Consider the following 21,073-nt stretch of genomic DNA (forward strand, 5'->3'; position numbering starts at 1 on the left):
AATCGAAGAGGCACGGCCCTCCGAATCTCGAGAGCCAGACTCCCAACATGATTACTTTCTCAAAAATCGAAGAGACACCGCTCTCCGAATCTCGAGAGCCAGACCCCCAGCAGGATTGCTTTCTCAAAATCGAAGAGGCATCGTTCTCCGAATCTCGAGAGCCAGACCCCCGACAGGTCTGTAATCTTCACACGCAACAGCAGCTTTCCAGATACCACAAACCACTTTTTCAAAGTGCTCTGACAGAGTTAAAACATGTGAAGCTGGAAGCTCCCACTACCGTGCTATAACCAAGCAAGGTAAAGGAATAGCATTATTACTTGATGTTAGGGAGACTCCTATATATGTCGACTTCCATCCCTAACAGACAGGCAGACCTGCAAAAATGCTCAACCCTTTCTCTTATCTGAGAGGGCACTCCCAACAAAGCCTTTCGAAATATTCAGCTTTCTTTCCCCCCGATAATACCTCTGTAAACAAGCTATACTAGAGCAAGAATATCTCATATCATCAGGGTTAAAAGCAAGAGTATCCCATATCATGCTTTTTCCCTGTCTTTTCCTTTGGCCTTGTTCATACCTGCAAGACAAGGAGAAAGAGAGCAATCAGTCAGCACTTGGAATCAAGCTTCCAGCCAGGAACTGACTGCCTGGAACCCCTTACCTGATTACTTACCTGGCATTGCTCTTGAGTACTCATCTTCAACATCTTATGCTTCCAGGGAAGATACCGCATCTGCCTGAGGAACAGATAGGGCAAGTGAGAAGGATACAAGGAAGCATGTGGAGACAAGCGTAACAGCACACGTGCCGATACATCCACTACTCTATCAAAAGCAAAAGTATCCCATATCAGCAGGGTCGAACGTACTCTAGATTTGATGGACTTGTTTTGACCCTCAAATTCTTCAGTCGGCCTTATACTCTGGAGGAAACCAGAAAACCCTCCAGCCCAGTTCAAGAATAAGCCTGTGGAAAGTTACTTCTTCAAAAGCAAAAGTATCCCATATCATCTCTCCTCATTTTTCTTCTCTTTATCCTTCATGCTGCCTGCAAGATAGGGATAATGTGAACAATCAGCCGGAGCTCTGATTGCTTACCTTGTCTGTCACCTCTTTCAGCAGATCCCCCAGCTCGGCGACTTGGGGGACTCCTACTACATGGTTTGTATCTCGCTTGACCAAGCATGAAACTACAAGTAAGCTTCAAATGAAATTGATACATTACCTTGTGCATCTCCACCAGTTACAGATACCACCCCTGGATGGAGGAAGAGTACTTCCAGAGAAGATGTCACATCTACCTATGAGACAGATAAAGGCAAGTTAAGACGATACCACACTCCGGTACTTAGAAGTTTCGTGGCTACGAGATCATTCTCCCACAATATTTCCTAATGTCATTTGTACTAAATCATTCACTTGTACTCACTAAAGGAGAGCTTGAATCTATGTACTTGTGTAAACCCTTCACAATTAATGAGAACTCCTCTATTCCGTGGACGTAGCCAATCTGGGTGAACCACGTATATCTTGTGTTTGCTTTCCTATCTATATCCATTTATATACTTATCCACACTAATGACCGGAGCAATCTAGCAAAGATCACAAAAAGTGACCGTTTTCGCTACCTAGGATCTATCTTGCAAGAGAACGGAGAATTAGATGGAGATCTCAACCATAGAATACAAGCTGGATGGATGAAGTGTAAGAGTGCATCCGGCGTGTTGTGTGACCGTCGTAGGCTACTAAAGCTCAAGGGAAAATTTTATAGGACGGCAATAAGGCCAGCGATGTTGTATGGCACAGAATGTTGGGCGGTGAAGCATCAACGTACACAAAATGGGTGTAGCGGAGATGAGGATGCTTCGTGGGATGTATGGGCACACGAGAAAGGATAAGATTGGGAATTAGGTTATCCGAGGTAAAGTAGGAGTAGCCAAAATTGAAGGAAATATGAGAGAAAATCGGTTCCGGTGGTTTGGACATGTGCAAAGAAGGCCTACTGACGCTCCGGTTCGAAAATGTGACTACGGGACAGAGGTTCGGGGCCGAAGGAGTAGAGGAAGACCTAGGAAAACTTTGGAAGAGACCCTAAGAAAAGACTTGAGTACTTGGATCTAACGGAGGACATGACACAAATGAGCGCAATGGCGTTCTAGGATTCATATAGCCGACCCCACTTAATGGGAAAAGGCTTTGTTGTTGTTGTTGTTGTTGTTGTTGTGTATAGTTTAATGAAATGCCTGAGAAAAACCATCATGATCATGATGCTTGGTAAACAATTTGTACTACAAAAAATTTTGACAAACGAAATCCTGCTCTTTGCATTCCTTTTTTTATAGAGAACTTCTTTGCATGGTTGGCTGCTTTTTCTAACTCTTTTGGTTAGATGAGTTGTACTCGCTTTACTCTTTGTAGATATAACATGAAATTAGACATACGCTTTATGCATGTATAAGTAAAAACTTAAAAATTATCGTTTTTATAGCTTAATGTGGTTGTTCCTACTTTTTTAGGTTCCTTTGTGGTTCCGATGAATTAAAGTTTTAGAACAAACACCAGCTAAAATTTATTACATAGCTTTTTGCCTTTTAACTGGTGCTTCGGTTGAACCTGATGCAGGATTTCTTGCACTCTGTCATGATCAGAACCTCACCTTCAATTGAGTATGCCTACATGCCATTTGACAACACTCCAGTTGTTATTGAACCATTTAATATGAGCATATTATGCAGCTGTAGGACAAGTTGCTTCTAATAGAGAAGGTTTTAACGGCTAATGGAGATACCGAGAAGATGTGATTGAACAAAGATAAAGTGCCCAACAATATTGTTGTCTTGCCTATTGTTTTGAAGAGAGCACAAGAGTGTCTTTCAAATATTGACAAATTAGACTCTCAAAACAGAATCATATGTTAGGACATGCTAATACATGTTTTTTAATCTATCAAGATAAAGAGTAATATTTTTTTTAGTTTTATTCTTGGCGTGTGTTAAATATGACAAATGTGTAATACGCCCGTTGTGCGCATGTTTAATAAAGCCTCTCACACGCAGTATATAGCCAATTAAAAGAGAACTGAATGTATTTATAAATCAAATAAAATAGAAATGGAGAAAAAAGAATACAACAAATGGAGGACATGTAGAACACAAAAAAACCTATATTAAATAAGGCAACATAAATAGTTCATTGCCCTACAAGTCATAGTTTGGCTAATAAAATTAAGAACAACGTCTGATTTAGTTTTTTTTTTTTGGTCGAAATGTCCGAATTGGTTTAACACGTCTCATTTTGATAATTCATGTGCCCTTGGTTTGATAGCATTTGGATTTAAGCGTTGATAGAAAGTATCTCATTCCAGTCATCAAGTCATCTTTTAACTTTGATTTTGTTAATTTTTGTCTATAGGTACACAAAAATATGCAGATTTTGCTTTCAAATTTGAATTTGCTACAAATTGAGAGGCTTAAGGACAATCTATGTTCAAAGAAAAATAAGTTGGACAAAGAGAGGACATGGATATGGAATATGATTGGTTGCTATATTACTTTGGGACGAGTTTTGATATTTTTTAGAGATTGATTGTTTAGTTTGTTCTCTAACACTATTATTTGGTTCTAACTGTATTTCTTCCTTTATTTATTACTAATTTCCAAGAAAGTGCTTTTGTGAGTGTAAGGAGACTTTCTTTTATTCCGCATTTTGCTCGCGACTTAATTTGTTTTTCTTTTCTTTTATTTGTAACCGTATGTTGCATTTTATTTTTATTTTGTTTACCCTTGACAAATGATCAAAACAAATATTTTCATACAAACATATCTCCCGAGACGGATTTTGAGGAGTGTTTTTCATTACGAATCTGAGTGTTGAGACCTAAAAATGTCACATGCAAATGCCTCATGCCAAGCCCAAGTACATGCAAAAGTGCAGAATCGAGAAAAGAATACATTCACAATTATACCACACTACGGTAATTAAGCCGGATATTTATAAAGAAACACTTAAGAATTAAGGAAATAAATAAAGCAACACATTTCGAGGGGCGCGTCCTGTGATAAAAAAAATAGGAACTTTAACGAAAAGCACCTGATACTGTTCACTTTAACGAAAAACCACATTTTTACACTAAAAAGTCAATCATGGTACTATTCACTTTACCCTTTATTTTGTCCTTATCATTAAAACTCAAAGTTTTCAAGCCATTTTCATTAGTTTTCCTTAAAAAAAATGCCTCTCGCATGCGTGTGAGCACATGCAGAGAGGCTAGTGTATATTTAAGAGGATCCAATGGTCACCAATTTTTAATATTTAATTTAATATATATATAATTATTATAGATTTTAGGGATATAAAATTGTTAAATTAATATATATAATTATTATAGTATTTTTTTAGGATTATAAAATTATTAAATTAATATTTTACTTATCGTATATCGTGTTACTCACGTATATACATGAAACAATCCGTTATCTTAACATGTGCCTATCGTATTGTGTTATCAGGTTGTGTCAATAATTACCAGGCCTAATGGGTACCGGTGCTTGGTACTTTTGGATTGGTGATTTATGGTATAAACAGTAACTACAGAAAAACGTGCTTTTTTTGGGTCAAAATCACGTATCATCAAAACAAAAAAAGAGGAAGCAGCTCAAAGCTGCTCTGAAAAACCAGCTTTTTCACAAAATGCAGGTGAACGGTATCTTTAATGAAATTTTTTGTGGCAATCTTATTCACCCTCTCCATCATCCCTTTCTGTGCATTAAACATGAGAACATAGAGATTAGAGAGATGAATCTATAGAGGGAAAGAATATTTACCGAATTCATTGCCCCCTTAATTTGCGATTTGGGTGCCGATGTTTGTGTCCTGGGTTGGAGGATTGAACGAATCAGATGAGCAGACGAGAAGCAATAGGTTGGAGCACAGATCTTGTTGTGTTCCCTTTGTTCATGGTGGCGGCGAGGAGGGTGGAGGAAAGGAAGGGTGGGCTGGGCTGTTTGGTTTGGCGGCTGTGTTTTTAGTGATCATGGTTTGCTGGTAGAGAAGCCGCGGCGAGCATTTTAAGTTCTTTTGGAATTCAAAAAAAGTTTCACTAAAATACTTTCAAACAGTTTAAAAAACAAGTTTAGGTGACTTTAGTACCAAGAGCATCTCTTACATACTTCAACTTCAAACTCTAAAATTTGAATAAGTGACAGACCCTGATAATATTTATACTATCAAAAGTTTTCTACTCAACCAGTTTCTATATGTAAAACTTTAAAACTTTATTTTGTGCGATTTTGTAATGGAACTTGATTCATTAGGCCATTCAAAAGAAACTGAATACAACATAAGAAATTGGCCATTTTCAAATTCAATATATGTCCAAATGATCACAATCACTATTTAGGGTCAGCACCATGATCCCTTTTGCAGAGAATTACGAGAAGTGATTTTCTAATACGAAATGTTTTATTACACTCAACACCAAAACAATATCTCCGGTAGTTGGGTGCCAATGTGTCCACAAACAAATAAAAGCTGCTGCAAATATTAGAAAAACAAATTCCGACCAACAAACTTTTGCAATACATACCTAACTTCCATCTTAACTTGGTGTTCTTCATTGGATAGAAATCCTCCTTCCTCTCTTCTCAGCTCGAAAATCATCCATCCTTGGTAACCAAATTAAGATGACCAATTTTCCTACCACCATCATCGGATTCGCCATTTCTAAGATAGTAACCTGTTCCGCTGTCTGCCATACCAATGAATCTCCAAAATTACGATCCAATGGGCGGAATCACCCTCATATATAACCGGTGCGTACAATAAATATTTTTATAATTCAAGAGATTGTTCTGCAGTTCTACTAGTTGTTTATATTCGCTCACTAAGCCAAGAGGTTCACCCTGTTGTCCGGATCACTGGTGCCACCATCACCACGAGCAACTTGCCTTTCCTTTTCGAGCAGTTTATTGGCTTTTCTCCACTTGTGGAATTTACCAAACAAGACCTCCATGTCTTCAAGGGTTCTGCCTTGTGTTTCCGGGAGCATTGTGAAAAAGAAGATCCAACCAACAGCGCCAATTGCCGCATAAAGGAAGAAGGCACCACCCATTGTGATGGCCTTATACAACGAAATGAAGGTCATTGAGAGGACGCCACTCATCACCCTATTCACGGCCACTCCCATACCACACCCTTGAGCCCGCAGCCTCAATGGGAAGATCTCAGAGCTGTAGACCCAGGCAATGGGCCCAATCCCAGTCGAGAAGAACCCGACAAAGGCTAATACACAGCACAAGCACAAAACAACTGCCCATGTCATTCTAGCCCCTTCGTGTTGATCAACGATGGTAAGGCTTGTACCAAGACACACCAGGGAGGCTACCATACCAGCCATACTCGTCAACACTAGTGGACGCCGTCCAACCCGATCAAGGAAAAAGGTAGCGACGAAGGTGAATACGGTTTTGGAAAGTCCAACTCCCACAGTGCAGAGTAGCAATTGGTTTGAGTTGGTGATCCCAGCCTTCTCAAAGACCCTTGGACTGTACAAAACCAGGGCGTCTATACCAGAGGCTTGCTGAAAGAAGTGGAAACCAAGGGCTGCAATTACAATATGAAGAACTGTTGGTGTCGGATGAACAAACAATTCCTTCCAAACACCTTCACCGTGGCTGTGACCAGTGACCTGGACGATATCATCATTGCAATCCTCGGGAATTCCAGCAGCTTCTTTGATGTCGGCTAGTCTGAGCATGGACTCTTCTTTGGAGTCTGAGGTTTTGTCAAGGACTTGCCTGGCGTCACCAAGTCGACCCTGCATAACGAGCCACCGAGGCGACTCAGGCATTGCTAAGACACCGATGGCAAGAATAACTGAGGGAATTGCGCCGACGCCGAGCATGAGCCGCCACCCCACGTCAAGAGCGCAAAAGGAGAAGGCATAGTTGGATATATACCCCAATAATATGCCAACATTGACAAACACCTATTAAAATTCAAACAAATAAAATTAATTCATATACACTTTTCACAACTTCTGTCTTAAATGAATGATTAATCTGAAGCATCAAACAAATGTTTTAGTTTTGCTATAGAAATCCTCATCTTGAATTTTGAACGACCCTAAAAATTGTGTGTGTTAAGATAATGTGAAGTGTATTAAAAATGTGGTGCAGTCAACAAAATGTGGGTGTTAACAGAACAACCCTAAAAATTATCTCCTAAATTTTGAATTTTGAACATATGTTTTGGCTTGTTAGGGTTTAACCCTTTTGTTGGTTCGTTCCAATAATAAACTTACATTGAAACATAAAAGTTGTTGGCAAAGCAATGAGTTTGGACTGAGATTAGTGCTCTTTGACATGAGATATATGAATGTAAAATTTAAATTGAAACCAAATTTAAATATACCGATGTTAACTTGAAATGTACCCATGCAAATTTGAAACGCACCAATATCAACTTGACACGTACAGTGCTTGATGCTGAGATAAATGTACCCATTCCAACTTGAAATGTCTCAACATAACGACTTGAAACGTACCAGTGTTAAATTGAAACATACCCAATACAAACTATCATCTAAAAGAAAATGTACCACTAAATTCAATTTTACAAATGCACCATGGTACATGAACGATGCAAAAGTGTGCTGAAACAAAAAGCTTACCCTTTGGTACGGATACGCAGATCAAGAGGCATGCATAAAACGAAATATGAAGCAAATGAATATGACCGGCAAAGGAGAACGGAAGAGGGTCGACTGACTGATCAGCTAAAATTGTTAATGGTTGCAGAAGAAGCATATATCACATTAGTCACTTGTATGGTGTGAGGTTGGTAAGAAAATGTACGTTCGAGCACAACTAGATCAGGTTTGATGTGTTTTAAGATTTTTAAAACTTATCTCCTACATTTTAGGAGATTTGAGATTTTAATATAGTAATTACTAATTAATCAAGGGAATTGTTATTGGCACTCCAAAAATCTCATTCTACACTCCAAACTTGTAAATTTGAAAAGAAAAATACACTTAGGAGTATAGAATGTGATTTTTGAAATGCCAATAACACTTCCCTTAATTAATTAGTACATATAATGGCAAATCGTGTAATATTGCATAAAAATGGTACTTATAATACATGTGGCACCTGCATAAAAAGGTAATGTTGTACTGACTATCTATCAAAGAGATAAGACCCGCATGCGTGCCCATCTATTAGAGAGAGCTCGCCAATGCATGCGGTCCCAACCATATTAAAAAGGAAAACTAATGAAAAGAGTTTGAAAACTTTGAGTTTTAATGATAAGGACAAAATAAAGGGTAAAGTGAATAGTACCAGGATTGACTTTTTAGTGTAAAAATGTGGTTTTTCGTTAAAGTGAACAGTACCGGGTGCTTTTCGTTAAAGTTCCCATATTAAAAAGATCGTATAACTATATAGTAAGAACAACATTTTTGTTAATAAAATATTTAATCAGTATACATGTTTAGGGTAATAGGAGAACATGACACTTAAACCAGGGCCGGCGCTGAGAGGGTCAAGTGGTTCTACCGCATTGTACTCCCAAATCGGAAGAGCCCCCAATTTTTCAATTTTGCATGCATTTACTTATATCTAGTAGTATGTGTAAAATATTACAAACTTGAGTCTCGGTACAAGTGGAATTATTGCTTCTTTACATCGACTTAAGGAATGGCTTCGAAACTCATCTCCATCATTTTTTCAGTTTATATTTTTATTAAATGCATAATCTTTTACAAAATAATATAAAAATTTCACACAATAACATAAAAATTCGAACCCTGATCCTTTAAAGAGTTAAGGAAAAACAATACGTCATCTTTTCCATTTGTTAATTTGTTAAATTTGTTTGTGCTATTAGAATTTAAGAAGCTCAATTGAAAATTAAAATTATTATTTTAAACAAAAAAAATTAAAAAATTAAATTCTTAGTCCTTTTTGGACCTCCAATTCATTTTTGCACGTGCCCCTCAAATCTCAGGGCCGGCTCTGACTTAAACACAGCTTTTACGTTACTTCAAACCACTCAAAAGGGCATAGTTGGAAAGTTAAATCAAACATTCTAGATTATAATTTAATTGAAATTATTATCCATATTAATTAATTTCTAAATGGGGACAGACAAGCTAACCTCTGGGAAAGACGTGAGAAAGCCGCGCGACGACGCCGGAGAGACCTCGGCAGCGTAGACGGGAGCAATTGTGAGGGCGTAGCCGACGCCGAGGCCGGCGACGAAGCGGCCGCACATGAGGAAGGTGTAGTTGGTGGATAATCCCATGAGAATCGCTCCGGTGAAGAAAATCGCTCCGGAGATGACTATGGTGTAGCGGCGGCCGACCCAGTCGGAAGTTCTTCCTGCCATGGCGGAGCCGATGAGGGAGTAGAGGTTCAGAATACCCAACAGGATCTCGATTTGCGTGTCCGTGACCTTGAGGTCCTTTTCGATGTAGATTGCAGCTCCACTCATCACTCCAATATCTGATCAATAATTAATCAAATTTATCAGAACTAATCAAGTTTAACAAATAAAAAAACAGAATTTTTAAAGTTAATTAAGCCGATCGAAGCTCGATTAAGCAGAATTAGTTACCATAACCCAGCAGGATTGAAGTCATGGAAGCCAGAATAGCACAAGCGAAAGCGTACTTGTTTCTCTTGGGCTTCTTCGACGGATCAACTTTGATCCGATTGCCGGAGACGTCATTGTTTTCGGCCCTCCGATCTCCGACCGGAGGATTGGCTAGCAAAGGCTCTCTAATCTTGGCGGATTGGGGGTAACACAATTCCTAGAGAGAGAAAGCGAGGATAGGACGGAGAGATAGAGAGAGAAGGGGGAGATAAGTTAGTGGATTTGCAGCGTTTGGTTATGGGATTAGGGGCGAACGGGATTAAATAGGGAAGAGGATCCTCTCCTGAGCTAAGGATGAGGATCCTCCTCATCAATGATTGTCGACCGTCGGATGAAAATTCAACGGTTACAAACAGGGAGTTCTTTTAAAGTTATAATAATTGTAACCGTTGGATTTTCATTTAACGGTCCACATCACTTGATGAGTAGGATCTTCATCCTTAACTCAGGAGAGGATCCTGATCCATTAAATAAAAAGAAAACTAATGAAAAGGGTTTGAAAACTTTGAGTTTTAATGATAAGGATAAAATAAAGAATAAAGTGAATAGTAACAGGATTGACTTTTTAATATGAAAATGTGATTTTTCGTTAAAATGAACAGTATCGGGTGCTTTTCGTTAAAGTTCTTTAAATAAACCGAACAAAAGCAAACATCGCCATCTTTAATTAAAAAAGGGTGGGACCATTCATTCTGCTTGTGATGGGTGAGTCCCATTTGGTATTTGAGAAACGTGGGCCAATGGGAACGCGGCAAGTTGGGGTTGGCGGTAGAGATTTTTATTTTTGAAAAAAGATTCTCGTCGGGTTCTTTTTCTTAAAATTCTAAAAATCTCGTCATCATAATTCTTTATTGTATACTGTACGATAAAAAATTATTTTAAATTTTAAATTAAATATAAATAGTACGTTACGAAAATCGATCTTACAATATATGATTAATAATCACGATGATCCTAAAAAAAAATCCGACTATGATCCTTTTCCTTTATTTTCGTCGGGGCGCACATACAATGCAGCGGGCACATGAGGTGGAACCGGGAGCAGGGCGGTGGTGGGATCAAACTCCGGGAGCCGGGTGTTTGTTATGTGTGCGCCTTGGACTTCCACGTCGACGTTATCTGGAACGTTGCCGTAAGAAAAAGAAACTTTTGATGGATTTTTCTTTATATTTTTGTCGGGGCGCACATATAATGCAGTAGGCACACGAGGTGGAACCGGGAAGGGTGGGGTGGGGTAGGGTGGTGGGATCAAATTCCGGAAGGCGGATGCGCGCCGTGGACTGCCACTTGACGTCATCTGGAAGGTTGCTGTAAGAAAAAGCAACTCATTTAAAGGCAATTTTTATGGATTTATTTTTGGATTTAGAGGAGTTGAGTGTTTTAGTAAAATTAGTGTTTGATTTTTTGGTTTTTGGGTCAAGTAGTAAAAACCGAGCAATTTTCTTCCATCGGAAAAGAAAATACAAGTAATTTGTTTATTCTGAAATTTGTGGGTCACTCGTCACCGGCAATTATGCTATTATGCTGCAAATTGTTTTTATTTATTATAATAAACTTTTAGGATATCCGTCCATATTACAAAATGACTTCATATAGCCTCCACCTTTAACAATTTTGAGCTTCTTTTTCATAGAAAATTAGTTTGAAATGTGTAGCATCATTTCAGTTCTTCACACGAATTCCGCGTGAATTTTATAAGTACATTACACGCAAAACAAACGTGAGCTTCATTAAGGAGTAGATAAAGGAAACTTTACATATTTCCCTTTTTAGTTTTAGTAGCGGGATTCATCATTTACATCAAGGTTCGAATCTGTTCTTAGTAATTTTTTTGAAAGTAACTTTTTTTTTAGTTGAAATCTCCAGCAAAGTTTTATCGAGGCCCATCATGTATGCTATCCTCAGTTTGTTTGTATTCTCATTTGCTTAATGAATACTGTACCTTTCAAAAAAAAAAAGGAAAGTAATTTTTTAAGAAAAACTAATAAAAATGGCTTCAAAACTTTGAATTTTAACCAAAAGTCATCTAATAACTTTATTTAATGATAAGGACAAGAGAAAAAAGAAAAAAAAAAAGCTTATCAAACGTGCGTGCAGTCTCCTTTGCCGTGTATCTTCCGGCTGCTTCTTTTTCAATACCCATCAACTGGGGTCCAAAAATTGCCTTGCTTGAAGCAACTCCAATCATGGCTGCTGTAATATATATTTTACAGCACACACCTCTATATATTTGTACTATATATATACATACACACCGTATGACATATTATATATTATGGATATATGAAGCACCTTGTGCAACTTTAATTACCAAGCCACTACCTTTTATGTCTACAATTTTGATTTACATGATGCACCATTGAGACGAATGCGGTATTCCCAGCAATTTCCATCCATGAAACCGCTGGCACTGTGAGATGCTTCGAAAATGTTATGGTAACCAAAATTCAGAGTTTTTAAGTCCTCATAGATATTGAAATGATTGAAGACTTGAGATGCTTATGAAATTGAAGGACATGAAGTGGGGTACGATCTGGGCTAATATTCGTGGGTGTTTTCGATTTTATTGATTTTATTTGCGTTATTTTTTTTATTTTGCAAAGGGAGAATGTGAGATTGTAGGTGGAGGAGAAGATGAAGCCGTAGATGGGCAGACAATAAAAGAAAAGTAAGTAATTGGTGTAGAAAGATAAGAAATTGAAGAGATACATAGAAATTTTGATGAGTATCGAAGAAAATTAGAAGAATAAAATGTGTTTGGAAGGTGAGAATGTGACAAGAAAATTCAAGAACAAAGAATAATGTGGTATCGTTAAGTTTCATAAACAGTGTAGTACCATTAAGTTTCATAAACAGTGTAGCACCGTTAAGTTTCATAAACATTGCAATAAGTTCATAAACAGTGTACTATCGTTAAATTTCAAAAACAATGTACAAAGTTTCATAAATAGTTTGTGTGAGGACTAGCGCATCTGACACACCCCGACCCGGAATGTCCATTAAGACTCCGAATCGAGTTGTGCTGGCCGACATCTGGAAAGTGACGAAGCCATAAAATATAGTGATGTGGAAAATGTGAATAATTTTAAACCTAAAAATACCTAAATACCAGAGTGTGCTGTGAACGGGAATGAGGACATTTCACATGCGACGTTAGAGCATAAGTAAAGTACAGTAGTGTGGGTAAGGATCATACCCTCAGAGGTAGCCACCTATACTGAGATTTGCCAAGAATCATTATCGATACGAACTTTCAACAACTAAAACCTGGAGGGACGCAAAACAAGGATGAGTGGGCCTGAAAATAAAGTTTTTAATAAAAACCTTTTTAAAATGTTATAACCCCTCGCCGTAAAACCCGTATAATTTCCTAGAAAATAATAATACATAAATATATAGAAATCATGCTCGAGAGTAGTGAAAACCAAGTATATGCCATGTCAAGTATCTCAGCAATGAAATAAGTAAGTCAGGTGAAATAAATCAATGTAAAATGATATACCAGCCGGAGTCACCTAACATGTCCTGTACGGTTGAACCTATAGCTTATTAACCAATTCCTGCACACGAGTTGGAACCACTTATTGTGGTATGTACAACAAGTTGTGTGTAAATAAGTACGCTCAAGTGCTATGATTACATGAAGGTTGTGCGAAATATCGCAAGTCACCTACGAGTTGGAACCCCCTAATGTTGTCTGTATGACAGGCTAGCACCTGCCTTGGATCCAAGCTGAGCGTGCAGTGCAGGAGGTGAATGATCACGTGAAGGCTGGCCCTGGTCTCGGGCGGAGCACTAACACCGGGGTGCAGGATAATGAGCACTAAATGCATTTAAACATAACCATACACTATGTAATCACTATCATCAATATGTACCCACCTGAAGCTTACCTGGGCGTCGGCAACGTCATGCAATAATATGCATATCTATACTAATGCAGATACTAAAATGTAATGTCGTTGACATGGCATTTAAAAATGTAAATCCATTTAAAACAATTTCTGGAAAAATGTAAAACATATATATGTATGTGTGTGTGTGTGTGTGTGTGTGTGTGTGTGTAACCAAAAGCTTACTCACCTAGAATCCGCGCTACAACTCCCTAACACAAACATCAAGGTGTCACGAACAATCAACGCTTGCGACCAAGGCCAATTTGGCAGGGAAAAGCCCCAATTTCATGAAAACTCGTCAGCACCCTAGAAATGGGTGGTTCTTTATTCAACTCCAAACAAGCTCTGACGCCTCCAAGGTTGATTGGGCTTTGTTTCTGGGTTTAATGAGAGTCTAATGGTGGTAGAGATCGAAGCACTTTGCTTAAAAAATTGGCGAATTGCCACCAAGAACACCACGGTGCCGCCAGTGCCATTCCCACGAAACCAAGACCAAATCTTGTCTAATTTGTGTGGAAAATCGAAGAGGGCAGGCTGGTGAGAAGTTCCCAGGTGATAACTTGGTGTAAATCGTCGGAAATTGGCCAAAAAAACCATCACACCCATCGGGTTTCACAGTTTCCGCGAGTCGAGTCATAGAGAACCGGTAAGGGATCCATGATCTCGTGCTTCTCACCCCTCTCATTTCCCCTTCTTTCTCCTTCTTTCCTCTTTTTCCATTGGTTCTCCTCCTTTTCTCCCATTCCTCATTGGTCCGTTCCTCCCTCCTTTCTCTCCTTTATACTCCATCTCTACCGACCATCTCTCTTTTCTTTTAAATCTAGGCCACACACGTGGCTCCACCAAATTTTGCTCCAAAAATCTAGAGCATTCTAGAAATAAATAAATTTACAATTTTGCCCTCGACTTCATTCGTTAATATCTCCTTCATTATAACTCCAAATCACGATCTGTTTGCGCCCATGCGTTCGGAGCGATGAGTATTACGAGGATACGCCAAGAAAATGAATCTTACATAACTCGACAAGGCAGTCAACAAAAGTCAATGCATTCACCTCGAAGGGCATTTTTGAAAATTCACTTTTTAAAATTATAAAAATCATAATAATTGGGGACGGGTCGTTACAGCATCCGCGCGTCAGTTTGTTTTTTTTTTAATTTTTAATATTAAAATTATGTCATTTTCATTAAAATTTAAGTTCCTTTGTCCTTTTTATTAAAAATTAAGAGTTTGCCATTAAAATTTAAGTTTTTTTATTAAACAAAGTTATAGAATGGTTTTTTTATTAAAATATACTTAGCACAAGCTATTTTCATGAAAGTTGCTATTTTTTTATTGTTTCTTTTTAACAAACGATATTATTTACATTAATTAATATCTCCTTCATTATAACTCCAAATCACGATCTGTTTGCGCCCATGCGTTCGGAGCGATGAGTATTACGAGGATACGCCAAGAAAATGAATCTTACATAACTCGACAAGGCAGTCAACAAAAGTCAATGCATTCACCTCGAAGGGCATTTTTGAAAATTCACTTTTTAAAATTATAAAAATCATAATAATTGGGGACGGGTCGTTACAGCATCCGCGCGTCAGTTTGTTTTTTTTTTAATTTTTAATATTAAAATTATGTCATTTTCATTAAAATTTAAGTTCCTTTGTCCTTTTTATTAAAAATTAAGAGTTTGCCATTAAAATTTAAGTTTTTTTATTAAACAAAGTTATAGAATGGTTTTTTTATTAAAATATACTTAGCACAAGCTATTTTCATGAAAGTTGCTATTTTTTTATTGTTTCTTTTTAACAAACGATATTATTTACATTAATGAAGTGGAGGAGTTGTCTAAGGCTTATAATAAGCTAGCAATAACACATACATAGCATGTGTTTAATTTTGTTAGAAATTGTCAATGATTAGTGCCACACATTTTTTCAAATTCAGATACTATCTTTAATCAATTTAATTAAGAAACCAAAACTACAGTTTAATCATAACAATTCAAGAATCGATACTCCAATTTTTTTCTTTTTTTGCCTGTTTTCTTTTCAACGTTCAAAGATGGTGAAAATGTCCATCTCATATAATTTTCTTAATTTATCATTTTAAGGCCTTTGTGCTCTCAATTTCGTCTTAGATGATTTTAAATATAAAAAGGAAATCGTAATGATTGGTTGATAGCCGGTGGGTACTAGATTATCTTAGTTAATATTATTCGGTTCGAGTTAAAATGTTGTTTTCTCATTAAACGCCCAGGATCATGGCCCTCGCGGGGTTTGATCTTTGATTAGAAAACTCCAATATCTTATTAAACATGATCCACATGTGGAAGTTTCTTTTCTTTTTTCTTCTTCTATTGCGTGGTAAAACACCAATTAAAACGTATATGAAGATGATTAGGCACGTTTCGCCTGGTATTTACCATATATATATGTTCGTCCATGTTATCGTTGTAGAAAATATATATCGAGTACTTAGAAGAACGGGAAATTTGCGCAAGTGTGGTATGAATCTATTTGCATTTGTGAAATAACCACCTGAATTTTAAATATTGTCAAATGTAGCATTGTGCCACTTACTTGAGGTTCTTTAAACTTTTCCTTTAGAACTCCCTCAACTTAAACTCTTGTTATACTTTCAATACCATTTCCAACTCTTTGTTAGCTAGCAAACATTACGCAAAAGTGGACTTGTCAATTTACAAGTTGTAGTCGAAACTTGAAAGGTACTTGGCAATTGCTCTGTGATTGTCCACAATTCACGCACTTTTGGAGTTTGTTTGGGACAAGAGGTGGAAGATTATAACAGGTGAATGGTTTCCTAATTATTATTTTATCTAGTTTGACAAAAAAAAAAAAAAAAAAATTGGTTTGATGAAGGGATTGAATTCTCAACTCATTTTATTTTCTTGGGTAGTCGTTTTAGTAGGGTTGTTCTAATCTATTCTAAATTATTTGAATAAGATTGTAACTTGTAAGTAAGCTGGGTTTACGCATCATGGTATTAAGGTCGGCTTGACTTATTTACTATCATATATGGAGAGGGAGTTCGAGCTCACATTCGTAGCAGGGACTAATTGTCTTAGCCAAGTTGGTACATCCCGCACTGCATTTTTCAATATCTAGTTTAAGTCCTAATTCATTTTCTAACCTTACATTACATCTTGCCGTAATACTAAATATTTCACATAAGACTTTTACATAAGGGCTTGTGACACAACTGGCTCACTCTTAACAATGCCTTTATTGTTTAAACTTAATCATCTATTGCTAGATATTTGGTTTTATAAAATAGTTTTGTGATATTGTGAGTAGAACCATACATATATATCTTGTATTTAATTTTCTTAATCTCTCGACGTGAGACATATATTCAACAGCTAGTAGCTCACTTTGGTTAGCATTTCCTTTTGCATTAGGAGTCTTGAATTTGAATCGTTCCTCTTCCAATATCGATTATACAAAAGCACTGCCCCCTCCCCTCCCAAGACAAGAAAAACTTCTCCAAACTACATGGAAGTATCGAACGTTGTACGTCTTTTTACTCTCTTTCGGAGTTCAAATTGGCTTCTTCATCTTTCCCTTCGCTCCAAAACTAGTTAGGTCCTCAATCTCCATCAAGTGTATTAAATCAAATCCCCCATCAATTGTTTATTCTCGAAATTTGGAGTTTCATGTCTGTTGTGTAATATAATTGGATAAGCCCTAAACTTTTCATTAGAAATTTAAAATGCCAAATATGTCTATCTGTTATATGATGTTACCATCGCTCAATGAATCCTCAACCGTCTAGATGGCATGCCTACCACTCTAAATATTGTTTAAACAACAACAACAACAAAAACAAAAACAAAAATATTTAAGAAATCCACCTGTTTTTTGGGAGCCAGCACCTCTAATATTGTTTTTGTTTTTGGTCGGAAACACGTCAAACATTGTTTTAGATCGACAATTGCAGCACTTTCCACTTTTTTGCTATGGACAATATGACAATTTATTTAGAATTCGTCATTGAAAATTACGCCCTTTAAGAGCATCTACAAGAGAAATGTTAAATTCAAAATATCAAACTTAAATTTAATAGCCTATGTAACAATTTGATATTTTAATTTATTTTAGTTTCCAACCGATATGTTTCTTTATTATTATTATTTTAGTCTTGATATACTACAAATTGGGTCAACAGAAGATAAAAAGGAAAATTAATGAAAATAACTTGAAAGCTTTGAGTTTTAACGATAAGGACAAAATAAAGGATAAAATGAATAGTAACATGTTTGACTTTTTAATGTAAAAATATGATTTTTCGTTAAAACGATCAATATCGTAAATTTTTCATTAAAACTCTCAAGATAAAATTCACTCTCATAATATAAATGTTATGTGGGCCCTAGCATAAAATCAAGGAAATTGAGAAATTGACGCCTTCTCTCCTCGCCGCCAATTTTGACAGCATGCATTAAGGAGTCAATTCACATAGGATTAAATAGCTTCAGTTGGAGTCTTTCATGGCTTTTTTTTTTTAGAATTGTTATTGGCACTTTAAAATTTTTATTTTACATTTTAAATTTTCTATATTTAAAAAAAAATACACTTGTGAGGAGTGTAGAATGAGATTTTTGGAATGCCAATAATATTTTTTTTTTTCTGATGTGGTACTGGAATTAGACGTCTCTTTTAGAGATGTTTCTAAGTGATATTTTTATATTATATATAGAAAAAGAAAAAGGGTTAGTTAAGATAACACCTCTCTAGGTTTATCGAATTTTTACAAAACTTCCTCTTATTTAAAACATTACACTAACAACTCTTTAGGTTTTTATTTACTTTCACATAATCCCTTCGGTACAAGTCTGCCTATAAATTGACAAACTTGCCCTCATAAGTAATTAAAGTTAAAGAAAACAAATATTGAAATTCAAAACGTAAGCAGGAGAGACCATCGCCAAGCTCGTTATTTGGTTTCACCACCGCTTTCATGTCCAACCAAATATGGATTTGGTGTCTGTTTCAAATTCGGGATTTAACTTTGATTCAATTTCCATAGACAACGATGATGAGGAAGACAATTTTACGATTACAGCGTTTCAGAAGAAGATATTTGTTCGTGGCTAGAATTTCCGTCGGGGATGTCTCCTAACCGACGAGCACACAGCTCCCTGAGAGGTTGGCGCCGGTTGATACTTTCTATCGGGCTTCTGCTTCACTGGCGGGCTTGTCGGGCAAAGCTTATCAGGCAAGGCTGAAAGAGAAGGACAAAGTTAACTTTGAAAGGTGCTCTTGTGGGGCCTTAGGGGTAGGCCTTGAGGCTCACAATCAAGATTAACTTTTAAGTGCTCAGGCGTGCCACTGTCATCTCTAGCATGGCAAATGTAGAATGGATGTTGAGGTTTAGTTGCACATAAACTCGAGAGGCCGTGTTAGTTATGACAGGTGCCTTTGTGGGGCCTTAGGTATAGGCCTTGAGGCTTCCGATCAAGAACTAACCCAGTACTCGAATATATGATGTCTGTTTTATTGTTTGCAGAAGTGTTATAACCATTATACTTCTGATTATTCAAGCCCGCAGAGCAGAATGAACCCAAATAGATGCCTTTATAGGGCCTTAGATATAGGCCTTGAGGCTTCCCATCAGAATCCCTTCTATACTCAAACGTTCTACTATAATCATAATATAATGGAAATAAAACTAAGAAATAGATCGATTACTTGCGCCCCAAGTAACTTCAAACTTCTTGTTATCAAAGCTTGTCGTGGATGAGTTAAGTCCACATAAGGTTCTTTTTTATGCCTTGAGGCCAAGGACTTTTAAATGATTAATCTTACATGCCCGATAGCTTAGAACTTAGATCTGGTTTGAACTATGAAGACATATTCAAATCGGATTCAAGAGCTGAGAGAGTCTTTTAATAGTCATCTTACTAGAAATAACTTGAATACAACTTGAAGTATACAACATATTGTTGGGCTAATGAATGAAAAGACAAAAACAAAGAGGGTCGGGCAAGGCTGATCGTCTTGCAACTTCCTATCTTTGTGGTTTATCAAGGGGTTTGAGAGCTTTTAGAAAAGGGGATAAGGAGATGAGTTTACAGAAAGAAATCGATACTACAGCAAGCTTAGGACAAGGTAGCAGAGCTATTACAAAGGCTTTTGGTGAGGGTTTATCTCGAAAGGGATGAAGGCTTGGGCTGACTACAGCTTCGTTTGAAGGTAAATCTGGCTTTGAGCAGAGTTTGTGCTTGTATTTGTTTGTTTGATTGAGTGTCCTTAACTCTGATTTCTCTTTCTTCTTTTATAGACACTTTGGCTTGGCCTCCTGTAGCACGAATCTTGCCCGAATGCAGTTTGAAGAATAGTGACTCATCAGCTATTTACTTGTATTGCCACTGTAAAGTACTTTTGGGCTGATTAGCTGGTTGGTCTATACCACTTGGCCCGTAGGCAGGTGAGCAAGTGGTGCAAATGATCTGCACCTAGTCGGGAAAAGCTTTTTCTGCCTTCTAGGCTTCGGCTGGGCTTCGGGTTTCTCTCATCTTTTTGGGCCACCTCCCTTTTGAGCCCAAAGTTTAAGTTTTAATCCAAACAGTGCCCCCTTCAATTGATATTCAGACTGGAATTCCAGGCGCCAATATTGATTGAATAGCTCCCCATTAATACCCACGTCTTTCTCTCTCGGGATTTGCATATTTTTCAAAGGTAATCATCACTTTCCTATGGTCATTCCACTCACTCACGAACCCTCTGCATTCTTAGCACAAAATTCTTTTCTAAATCTTTTAAACTTTCCGCTGCTCCCTTGCCCGACATCTTCTACCCTTGACGTCTTCCTTGTCGTTCATCTTCTAAACTTCATCAAATAGTTTCAGGATCCAGCCAAATCCAACTATCCTATGAATCTGGCGAAGGCATCGCCACTCTGCGTCGTTTACTCAACGGACTGCATCGTCCTCGGGCAGGTTTGTATTATGAGCTTTTCTTTGAAGTGCATGGGGTACAATCGTTGGGTCCCACATGGATTTCTCGGGTCCCTGCAATGATAGAGGACAATATGCCCACGGATATTGGTTTTCCCCAAATCCCTTTTTGGCTAAGTCGGGCATTTCTTCATCCAAGTGGTCATCATATCGTCGAGGCTTTCCTTTGATGAACGATCCGGCTTGGGCTCAGTGGATCGATGAACTAGAGCCAACTTTTAAGAAGAAATGGATGAATAATGGTATTTATGAATTGATAATGCTCTAAAAAACTACCATCATTCCCAAGCCTGAACTGCTTGCTTCTTCTCTTCGTTTCTGGAATTCGGGCACAAACACTTTTGACTTCCGTATGGGTCCCATGTCTCCAACTATTCTTGATATGGCCCAGGTCTTCGGGCTAAGGCCATCGGGCAGGATAGTAGATGTTACTCAAGACTGGGCTCTCCCCTCAATTGCTTAAAGCTCAGGGTCATCTGCCTCTTTCCTTTCCTTGGAATATAATCCTGCAACCTTTAAGAGTTACGGGCCCTCCTTCAAGGGCT

General features: G+C 37.5%; 1 protein-coding gene across 1 annotated transcript; it reads right to left on the reverse strand.

Moving 5' to 3' along the window:
- Positions 1-5,442: 5,442 nt before the first annotated feature.
- Positions 5,443-9,875, reverse strand: LOC103449826 (polyol transporter 5-like). The gene is given in 3 exon segments (NM_001294107.1): positions 5,443-6,986; positions 9,158-9,504; positions 9,617-9,875. Coding segments are annotated over 3 exon segments (1,476 nt in total). The 5' UTR covers positions 9,642-9,875; the 3' UTR covers positions 5,443-5,882.
- Positions 9,876-21,073: the final 11,198 nt, after the last annotated feature.

Source organism: Malus domestica, chromosome 10, assembly GCF_042453785.1.
Source record: "Malus domestica chromosome 10, GDT2T_hap1".
NCBI lineage: Eukaryota > Viridiplantae > Streptophyta > Magnoliopsida > Rosales > Rosaceae > Malus > Malus domestica.